Source organism: Lutjanus erythropterus, chromosome 8 (genome assembly GCF_056507025.1).
Source record: "Lutjanus erythropterus isolate fLutEry1 chromosome 8, fLutEry1.hap2, whole genome shotgun sequence".
Taxonomy (NCBI): Eukaryota; Metazoa; Chordata; class Actinopteri; order Lutjaniformes; family Lutjanidae; genus Lutjanus; species Lutjanus erythropterus.
In genome coordinates this window covers 25,250,983-25,262,161 of record NC_139324.1, presented here as the reverse complement: position 1 = coordinate 25,262,161, position 11,179 = coordinate 25,250,983, and the positions used below count along the sequence as shown (strand labels likewise).

The window sequence follows — 11,179 nt, the reverse complement described above, 5'->3', positions numbered from 1 at the left end:
CAGGGCTAAACCCAAAAGGCTACGCCCACCTCTACTCTCAAAGTTCTGTCTATGATGCCTTCATGACATATATCAAGGAGGTCAAACTCACGGTGACTCATCGCCTGATGCTGTGCCTGGAAGAACTGGGCTGGATGCCTGCATGTCCGCTGATCGACAGCCTCTAGAGCATCCACAAGAACAAGGGGACTGTGTTCATTCTCACCAGCAAATCAAAAGAATGGTGTTATCAAGATGATTTTCTTGGACTTGGGAAGTACCTGAGTTTTGAGGGGCAGTTCCTCCAAAATTAAAAATACATATTTTTCCACTGGCCTGTAGTGCTGTTTATCTATCTGTATTTTTTTTTTTGTCTGAGTTGCAGATCTTTGCAGATCTTTGAAGATCTTTGGAGATATTACCCACAGAGATGTGTGCCTTACCACCAATATAACGGACTTTGAACACCTTGTGGTGAAGGCAAACATCTCTTCAGCTGATATCTCCAAAACTCTGCAACTCACACGTTTTGTGGTGAACCTTTAAGGAAGAGACTGTACAATAGGTCTGTGTTGGAGTGACCAACAAACCCCCAGGCCCAGCTCTACTTCTGGTTTAACTTGAGAAGTGTATTAGAAGTGGAAAACCACAAACAACTTATTCGAAGAGACACTGTAAATAGAACAGTATACTGTTGTACATATGTCTAAATAATTGTGTGCTCATTTTTAAGTCCTTGTTTAGAATTACTCGATAGAGAAGGGGCTGGCGCTCTTTGCCATCTCCACAGAGGTTTATAATTTTCATTTGGGTCTGAGATGGCGATGAAACTGCCAACATGCCATGAAATAGGGAAGTGAAACAGATGTACTTCTTCAATTCACATGCTACTTCTGCACCAGAGCACTTCTTGTTGTTGTGGGAACCTGTCACTCGGCTACTGTTATTATTATGCTCAGTGACAGGGGGACTTTTTATAATGTGTGTTGATTATTAAAGATGAGGAACACAGAAATATTTTTTAGGATATTTTGGCTCGTGTTAACTTTATGACACAGAAGACAGGCAAAGTTTTTACATTTACAAGTGCCAGAGAGACTTCTGTTTTCAAAGCTGCCTTTCGAGGATCATAAGGAATCAGTACCATACATACACAATGGTGAGTCTTATTGATATTTTTTTAAAGCTGTGTTCTATGTATGGCAGCAAATAGATTTATCTGCTCAAAATGAACTAACTGTGTGCTCATCAGACGTCTTCATCAGTATGAATTATGGATTTACTGGTCACCTGCATGTGCTTTTTAATTGGATGTTTCTCTAATATGATCTTTAATGACTTGTGATTTTGTGCGAAGACATTTATAGCATTAGATAATACTTGGACCAGCTGTGTATACATGTATTTAAGTCATTCAAAACTGTTGTGCATTTTTGATTATGAAGTGTTCTACAGTAAATACAGCACATTAAAGTTTACTCACAACTCTGTGGGGAAAAAAGTTGTATCTCATCATTTTTACTCAGTATCAGTATCATCTTCCATTTTCCACTTAAAAACACTTAAAGTCAACAGCAGGCCAGAGGACTAGTAGGCAACACTTATACTAACTTTAAATGGTAAACTTAGAGTTAAAAAGTTATTTCCTAACTATTAGTTATGCTATAAATTTGTCATTTTATCATTATCATTTATCACGTTAGTTGGACAGCTATTATAAAGTTGCAACTAATGATTATAATACCTAAGATATGTGAACTAATTTAAGTAATGTGCATATTTCAACCCAAAGCATCATCTTTACCTGAGTAGTTTTATTTCAAGCAGTTTTTGTGCCTGTATTTTGAAATTCTACCTGGATGAAAAACTGAACTAAAATAACTATTGTTTATATTGTTTCTGAAGATACCATGTGTCAGGCTAAAATAACTAGTCATTTACTAAATTAAGTATTTCATAAGGAGACATTGAGAATACAGCCATATTTTGCTGACTGTAAATATCATACAGCTTCAATGCACAGTACCAGTCAAAGGTTTAGACTTCTCATTCAATGTTTTGCTTTTACTTTTTATTTAAAAAATGGTTCAGATTTAGAGATTACATAATTCCATATTTCATAGTTTTGATGTCTACAATGTAGAAAAAAAAAAATACAGAATAAGGGGGAAAAACGTTAGATAAGAAGATGTGTCCAAACTTTTGGCTAGCACTGTATGTGTGATGCTGTCTTTCAGTGTAGAATAAAACACACAACCAACAGCTACTTATATAGATATTAAAAAGTTGAATTCATAGCAGTAAAACACTCAGGGGTTTTTACCAGTAGTTTATGGTGGCTGTCATTAGCTTGTGATAGCACAGTTCTGATAAATATTGTTGTCTCTCTGACATTACTAAGTCAAGTACTGACTTTATGACTTTACGACTGCTTGTGCTACTGTTGCAGCAGCTTTTAGTAGCTTTTTATTCCACAGCTGAGCAAAAGTTACATGGTCTGTAAAAAGGGTTGACAGAATTCATAATTCTGATACCAAGAGCAGATATTCTTATTGAGTGATATTTAACTTGCAGACTCCTGACACCTGCTGGACACAGGTGGTACCATTCTGAAGGACAAGTTTGCAAAGGTGCTCACACATGATCAGTAATTAAACAGGTTTTGTTTGCTGTAATAATTCATCCTGGTTATATTGCTCAGATTGTAAATTTGGAAGGATTCCATTTGTCTCAGTCTGATTGCTGACATCTCATATTAGCTTCAGATAAACTTGGAATTTGATGCATTTTTGCAGAGAATGAGGGGTTCGTCTCTCATTGCTTTAATTGGAAGTGCAGTAGGAAGGGGGTCTCTAAATGACTAATAGGTAGGGATGTAATACTATATTAAAAAATGTAGATATTCCATTAAAATATTGCAATATTGCAGACAGTATCAATATATACTGTGATATAACATGGTATATTACATTACATTTTATTTTATAAAAGGACCGCTACTGACTGCTGCACCGTTTTTGTTCATTCCAGTTTTTTGGCACATGCTGAGGTCATAGCTGACTAATTTCATTTAATTTAATCAAAGAAAGAAAGCAGATTTACTACTTTAAAAGAAAGGTTTTATTTTTTCATTTCATTATTTTCTTTTTTAATTATTGAAATAATAATAATAATAATAATAATAATAATAATAATAATAATAATAACATTGTGCCATGGACTTCTTATCATGGCGTTATTGTACCTTGAGTGTTTTATATTGTTACATCCCTATTAATGCATACAAAAAGTTTGGGATTTGGTCCAGTTGATTGCCTAAGCCAGCGCCAAATGGGCTGCAATGGCTGCAATGTTATGCTTGCAAATGTGGCCATCTAAGCATGTCCACTAAAAGTGCTTGTTCTTTTTGAGTCACAGAACCAATTCCAAACCTTTTTGTGCTTATTATTATTAATTTCAACCCCAATATATGTAAAATCACCCTAGCATCATGCAAAAACTGTTTGAAGGTTAATATAGGCATCTGTCAGTCTGCAATTTATGCAATACTGTCAGGAGGGGCAATATATCGATATAATATCAATATTGTGATGTCAGAATAGACACTGTTGAAACTGTCAGTGCAGGTTTAGGATATCGTTATCATGTGATTTGGTATAAATGTTGTATTTTCCTGTTTTTTTTCTGTGTCCTAGCTGTTCTGTGTGTGTGTGTGTGTGTGTGTGTGTGTGTGTGTGTGTGTGTGTGTGTGTGTGTGTGTGTGTGTGTCTTTACCCACATAGTCAATACATCCACTTTATTGATGGTCGTATTTTTTTCTGTTATATTTAACAGAAATCTCATTGTGTTAATATTTTGTATATATATATATATATATACATATATATATATATATATATATATATATATATATATATATATATATATATATATATATATATATACATGCTGTGTGAGTAACAGTTACTTCATTTGACTGATTTAAATTTTTTTTATCTCCAGACGGTCACAGGCTGGATGCGGCTGCTGCTCTTCTGTCTGGTTTGCCATGATGAGATCCAGCCCACTGAGTGTAAACCGAAGTGGATGTCGCCACAGTTCCCTTGTGACATCTCACCCTACAATACCTCTAAGATCGTGTTTGACTGTAGGGGGCGTCACCTGCATAAAGTACCTGATGGGATTACTAGTAATGCTACTGAACTCGACCTATCAGAAAACTTCATTGAGAACTTTCCAGTTAATTCGTTCTCTACACTGCTGAATCTGACTCTACTCGATCTCAGATGGGCAAACAAGAACAACGGAGCGACCATTGCCGCCAATGCTTTCAAAAATCTGACAAAACTGCAAGAACTCAGACTATCTGGCAACCGTCTTCGTGAAATCCCCAGCAATCTCCCTCTCAGTGTAAAAACCCTCGCCCTAAACAATAATAAGATTTTGTCACTGGACAACAGGAGCCTTGCTGGCTTAATGAACGTCACAGAGTTATGGTTATCAAAAAACTGCTACAGCTGGAGTCCTTGTGGGAAAGAAATGAAGATTGTGGATGGCAGTTTTTCAGTTATGACCAAACTGCAGGCTCTGGACTTGTCTTTTAACAACTTAACTAAAGTTCCCAAAATATTACCCCAATCATTAAGCATCTTAAAGCTCATTTCCAACAGAATAGAGCGAATTTTTGAGGATGATTTCCAAGGGCTACGAAATTTAAAAGTTCTGAAAATAGAAGGTAACTGTCCAAGATGTCAGAATGCTCCATATCCCTGTGTTCCTTGCCGAAATATCTCTCTTGCCATTCATCCCAAAGCATTTCACGATTTGACACAGCTTGAGACGCTGAACCTGGGAGGAAACTCACTGAAGCACCTGGATTCTTCCTGGTTTGAGAAGCTGAACAAGGTCAAACAACTGTACCTGGCATTTAACTTCCTGCTAAAACCTATCACTGAGGAGGCAACGTTTCTAAGATACCTCCCCAGGCTAGAAAAAATTGATCTCTCATTCAATTTTGCTCTCAAGTACTATCCTACAACGGTAAATCTTTCAAAAGAGTTTTCGAATCTCGCCTCGCTTCGAACATTGCATCTGGAGGGTTTGGTCTTCCAGAATATTGAATCAGACACACTCAGATCTCTGTATGAGCTCAAAAATCTGTCTGCACTTAACTTAGGGACCAACTTCATCATTCACTCCGATTCCACCATATTCAGCAAATTCTCCCACTTGAAGATGATTTATCTTGCAGAAAACAGGCTGCACCCCACTCCAGGGAAAAGTCCTCCACATCTAAGCAAGGGTTACAATCAGAGGTCGGACCTTTCTTTTTCACCGCTCATGAAACCCCGTCCGAAAGACTTTGCTTATGAGATATCACACAGCCTTATCAAGCAGGAGTGTTTCGACTCTGGAAGAGTGCTAATCCTCAGTTCAAACAATCTGTTCTTCATTTCTCCAAAGGAGTTTGAGGGCTACGGGAATATTGCATGCCTCAACCTCTCAGGGAACGGATTTTCAGCGGCACTTAATGGAACCGAGTTCTCCTCACTGCCTAATCTGACATATCTGGACCTGTCGTTCAATAAGATTGATCTGGCCTATGACCACGCTTTCAAAGAACTAAAAAAACTACAAGTGCTAGACCTCAGTCACAACGCTCACTACTTTAAAGCGTTCGGGGTGACGCATAATCTGAATTTTACACAAAATCTGCCCGTCCTGAGAGTGCTGAATATGAGCTATAACTCCATTTCCACATTGACAACAAAACAGATGTGCAGCAAATCATTAGCAGAACTTAGGTTTACGCATAATTATCTTGGGACTCTTTGGAAAGAAAAAGATGGAACGTATAAAACACTTTTTACTAATCTCACTAATCTGACAATTTTAGATATATCCCACAACAACATTGCAAAGATTCCAGATGATGTTTATGGATATTTGCCATGTAACCTCACCACCCTGTGCATAAGTCACAACAAACTCACTGATTTTAGGTGGGACAGCCTGAGGTTTTTATCTCAACTTCAAATTCTAGACCTGAGCTTCAATTCTTTACTTAACGTGACAGAAATAAGCTCAAACGTCACCCACACTTTGATGTTCCTCGACCTAAGTCATAATCGCATTTTCCACTTGGACAGTGGGTTTTTAAAGGGTGCAAAAAGCCTCAGAGTTCTTAGCCTTAGAAACAACAAACTGACGACCATCAATCAATCCACCTTCCAGCCCAAACCTGAGAATCAGATTCAGACTTTGTTCTTGCAGAAAAACCCGTTCCAGTGTACGTGTGATTCGTTAGATTTCATTCTGTGGATTGAAAACAGCGACATGAAGATCCCCCGACTAACCACTGAGGTGACATGTGACATGCCAGCGAACCAGAAGGGTCAAGCTCTGGTATACTTTGACATTAACCAGTGTGTGAACGACAATCAGGCGTTTTTAATCTACATTCTCACAAACTCCTTCATCATTGCTTTTATGTTAGTGACAACAGTTGCTCACTTATTTTACTGGGACGCCTCTTATGTCCTGCACTATGTGAAAGCTAAGCTGAAGGGATACAGCTCTTTGAACTCAACAGACAGCGTTTATGACGTCTTTGTGACTTACGACACCACGGATCCGCACGTCTCTGAGTGGGTGATGACGAACCTGCGAGTGAAACTGGAAGAGGAAGGAGAGAAGCATCTTCCTCTGTGTTTGGAGGAGAGGGACTGGCCCCCTGGAGTCCCGCTGGTGGACAACCTCACCCAGAGCATCCAGTACAGTCGCAAGACCCTGTTTGTCTTAACGGAGGGCTACGTTAAAACCGGGGTGTTCAAGCTGGCGATGTATCTGGCCCACCAGAGGCTGCTTGATGAAAATGTGGATGTGATCGTGCTGCTGATGCTGGAGCCCGTCCTGCAGCAATCTCACTTCCTGCGCCTGAGGAGGAGGCTGTGCGGGGAGAGTGTCGTGGAGTGGCCGAGAACAGCTGCTGCAGAGCCCTGGTTCTGGCAAAACCTGAGGAATGTGGTCAGAGTAGACAATCAGGTCATGTACAACAAGAATTACTCAAAGTACTTCACCAGCAGCTGAAGCAGTGCTCGAGATAAAGACCGACTGTGTGGAAAGCATGTGTAACTTCACTATGTGGACAATAATATCTGGAGCTTTGTTTTGCACCTGTTGTTGTATATCAGAGCTGGTCGGATCATTTTGACAGACATTTTGATTGCAATAAGATTCATGATTAGTGGGACTACTCATTTTTGTGTCATCATTTTCACTGTAAAAAGAATATTAAAATCATGATGATGTGACATTTGTTAGTACCAAACAAGCATGTTTTTTAAATACATCTGAGAACAAGATTTACATCTCTGCAGAACTACAGTACTTCATTATAATGCTGTTTTGTCACACATTCTCCTTCATCAAAAAAAATGTCAGCTTCTGCAGTTGAGATATTACACTTGAGGGATTTTGCAGTTTTGATAATATTTCAATGAATTGTGCACCCCTATCCTATATGAACACTGATGTGGTCCTTCACAACTTTTATCATCCTGTCTGGGGCCTAAAAGAAGACAGATACAGACATTATTTCATAAATGTCTGCTGATACACTGATACTGAAAATGGTTTGTGTGCAAATATAACAGTGAATCAATAAATCAGTCCACTTCACCATTTTGTTGATGTGAGAGTTTCAGTCTGTTATCTGGTCTCCATCTAACCTAGAAAATATCTTTAAGCCTTTATTTAACCCTTATTATTATTAACCTTTATTCAACAGACAAGAACTACTGACAGGGGTCCCAAAGAATAAAATACTATAAGAAACAACCATCACAGCAAAATGTTACTTAATCTATTTCTTATAACATTATTAATTATGGAATTAATGTTATATGAATAAAAAGAAATAGATTATTATTTTAGGAAAGTTACAGTTGCCTCCATATAAACAGAACAAGGTTGCCCTGTAAACAAATGCAAGTAAACGGGGGAGCTGCCGTTCTTCTGGATAAAAAGTACAACAAAGAACGTTTCTCAACCAGTTTCAGTGAGTTATTTTCATATTCAAGGGTTCATGATCTAGGTCTTTGTAGATCATAAACCCTTGACTGTGACATGACTCATTGAAATCGGTTGAGACAGGCCAGTCTTACCAAGTCCAACATGGCAGCGATGTTGACATATGCGGCGTGAATCTATCTGTACGTAGGTCTTTTCACCTGATAGTGTGTGATACTTAAAACTAGGAGCCATGGCAAACAATAATAAAAACAATAATAACTCAATAAAGAAATATTAGAAACATTAGAAAATCAAAAGAAAACTTTGCACTACCAAAACTCTCAGCAGTGATAAAAATTCTGATGTTTGTCCGATGCACACTCTTTCCCACAGGGCCCCATCTGCACTTCCTCATGTTTTTCTGTGTTGTTACTTACTGGAACTGCTTTACAAATGACCTTATTTGGAAAAAAAAATTTGGAATTTGCTATAAATATTTAATGACTAATAAAATAAAAGATGTCTTCTTTAAAATCATATACGGACACCACCCAGCAAATCATTATTTTATCTGTACCAAAAGACTACAGAAGGACATGAGCAGATTTATCATTGGTAAAAGTGACTCTGAAGTTACTCTGTGCTTAAAGAATTTTTTGTTTGTTTTCAACAAATATAAATGCAATAATGTGAAAAGAAAAACTGGCACTATTAACCCAACCATTCTCTTAGCAAAATATCATATCCACACAACTCCAACTTATTTATTATATTTGAAAATGAAATCAAGCAATACATAAGAACCATTTTCTCCTCTAAAAACAAGAAAGGCTTTCAAGTCTACAGATTTATTTCTTTGATGTGTTTTTTTAATCAATAAATAATATTATTATATTATTTATATTATTTAATACTATTATATTAGTCTGCTATTTTGTTGTGTTATGTATATCTTGCCTGAATTATGTCACCTGATTGTTTGCACTTTGCTGTACAATAAAGAACCTTAAAAAAAAAAATCATACTCCCATTGCATCGCTTCCTGGTAATTACTTTGTTTGCCCGCACGGTGTCGCCCCCGATACAGTTTTAACTGTGTGCAAGTTCCACTAAAGCCACTGAACTCATTCTCCCACTCATGAATAAGTTTGCAGCGTACATTTTGATCCCTTTATGGTATGAACAAACGCCAGCAACCGATATAATGACAAACACAAAGACAGGAGAAAACTGACTGACTGATTTTACTCACCTAATCTGACGCAGATGGTCACAAATAGTTTTCCTTAAAATGAACGCATAAACTTGACAAATCGCGATATAATCGTGAAATACATCAAGCGTTTGACTTTTTATCACTATTAACGCAAAAACATTTAAAAACATTTGCAGAAAAGCAGACTTTAGAGTTAGTGGGCGTGTCGGCGGAGGGTTATTTGCATATTGCGCAGTATTTATGGCGTGATTGACGCCGGACTCGTCACTGTGCTCCTGCGCCAGCGAGACTTGCAGACTGTTGTTTCTGAGACTGAAAACCTTGGTGAGTGCATCTCTATGCTTTTTATTTCACTGCACCACACTACATTATATGCAGCCTGTTTTTTTTTATCTCACCATCGTTGTTGAATGACTGGCTGATTAAATCACGTTTTTGTGTTATTTCCTCATCGTAACGCAACGTCCTGCCTCCACATGAAACTGTCAGCTGCGCAGGATGTGCTCAAAGCTGCAGAAAATAGAGGATGTATGACGTGTTTAAGCAAAGAAATGCTACGGAAATGAGTGAAGGGTTAACCTAAAAAATGTGTTTTGTCTAGTCTGTGACTGCAAAAAACGATCCGTGCTTCGTCGTTTATTTGGATAATTTACCGTTATTTGGCTCAACTCCTTAATATTACATGTGCTGCCTTTTATAAAAGTCAGGTTTATTGTTTCGACGGACGTGTGGGATAGTTGAGGGCAGCGTGCTCATGTGTAGATTGTTCAGAAGGGCGGTGGTCCCTCGTCGCTCAGGCTCACTAACACTCACAAAGCTGTCCTCTGAAGTGAGGCGATAATGGCACAGTGGTTTTAGTTTGTATAAATGTCAGTTCTTTAGTCACTTTTTACACGGAAGAATTCTGGCCTGGCTTGATTAACAGTCCACATATCCAGGTGTGTTCTGATTAAACTAATTTGGGGAGGGTCAGAGGCCACAATGTAAGTTTTTCTTGTCTCTTTCAGAGCCTCTACAGACATGGGTGACAAACCAGACATCTCTGAAGTGACAAGCTTCGACAAGTCGAAGCTGAAGAAGACAGAGACTCAAGAAAAGAACACATTGCCAACCAAAGAAGGTATGTCCTGCACCAAATTGACTTAAGTCAAAACATTTAGTCTCTGTGCTCCAGTCTTTGGCACTAACAATACAAACTTTCTGCTTTTTTTTTTTGCAGTCATCGAACAGGAGAAGTCGGTGTGATGCAGACCGGCTTTGTTCTGCGCCGCTGTACATTCCACAAGTCTTGCCTTTGTTTTTTTTCCAACATGTATTCCAAGAAGTACTTAACTAATTGACAAACTTGACAACACCCCCACAAACGCCGCTCGCTTGCCAAGATGTCCCTCTGTACAGTAAGGAGTGTGGCTCAGTGTCTGCGTGGGTTCCTGGTCATCCGTTGGCGTGGCTGCATCTCCGGTGTGGTTTGGGAAAAGTAGGCGTGTCATGAAACAACTGAGGGGACCTACACTCACCTACTCTGGCCACATGTGAATGCTAATAAAGCAAGCAGTTTTTTGTAAAAAAAAATCTGGAATGCACAAGTTTGTTAAATATGCAAAATAAAAAATGTAAATGGACTTATGTGTCTGTGGTTTTTGGTACTTTGGGCCTATTTATGCTGCACATATCTCTGCTATAAGAAGCATTTGAGTAACAAATTTGGCTTTTAATCCCAGGCAGCTCTGACAGCTTGGGAGCACTTTGTAGGCATTGTGCCTGTCTTAAGTGCTGGCACAGTAAAGTTACCAACTGGCCTAGAAAGTGCTGACAATCCTCACTACTAAAGCTTGAACAGATTGCTCCAGTTTGTAGCAATGCTCTACAGCAAAAGCTAGTGTTTTGGATGATAAGTGACCATTTATTAAATCTGGGCCTGACTTGCTGTGTACTTTAGAATTAAATCTAATTTCATGTTAAATGTAAGGG

At 38.4% G+C, this 11,179-nt stretch overlaps 2 protein-coding genes across 2 annotated transcripts; both read left to right on the top strand.

Moving 5' to 3' along the window:
• The first annotated feature begins 27 nt into the window (after positions 1–27).
• tlr8a (toll-like receptor 8a) lies at positions 28–7,990 on the top strand. Its single transcript, XM_084725024.1, has 2 exons — positions 28–1,138; positions 3,982–7,990. Exons 1-2 carry the CDS (start codon positions 1,136–1,138, stop codon positions 7,066–7,068), a joined length of 3,090 nt encoding a protein of 1,029 aa, XP_084581150.1. The 5' UTR covers positions 28–1,135; the 3' UTR covers positions 7,069–7,990.
• A 1,506-nt stretch (positions 7,991–9,496) lies between these two features.
• tmsb4x (thymosin beta 4 X-linked) lies at positions 9,497–10,830 on the top strand. The gene is made up of 3 exons (XM_084725029.1): positions 9,497–9,532; positions 10,216–10,328; positions 10,428–10,830. Exons 2-3 carry the CDS (start codon positions 10,229–10,231, stop codon positions 10,451–10,453), a joined length of 126 nt encoding a protein of 41 aa, XP_084581155.1. The 5' UTR covers positions 9,497–9,532; positions 10,216–10,228; the 3' UTR covers positions 10,454–10,830.
• Positions 10,831–11,179: the final 349 nt, after the last annotated feature.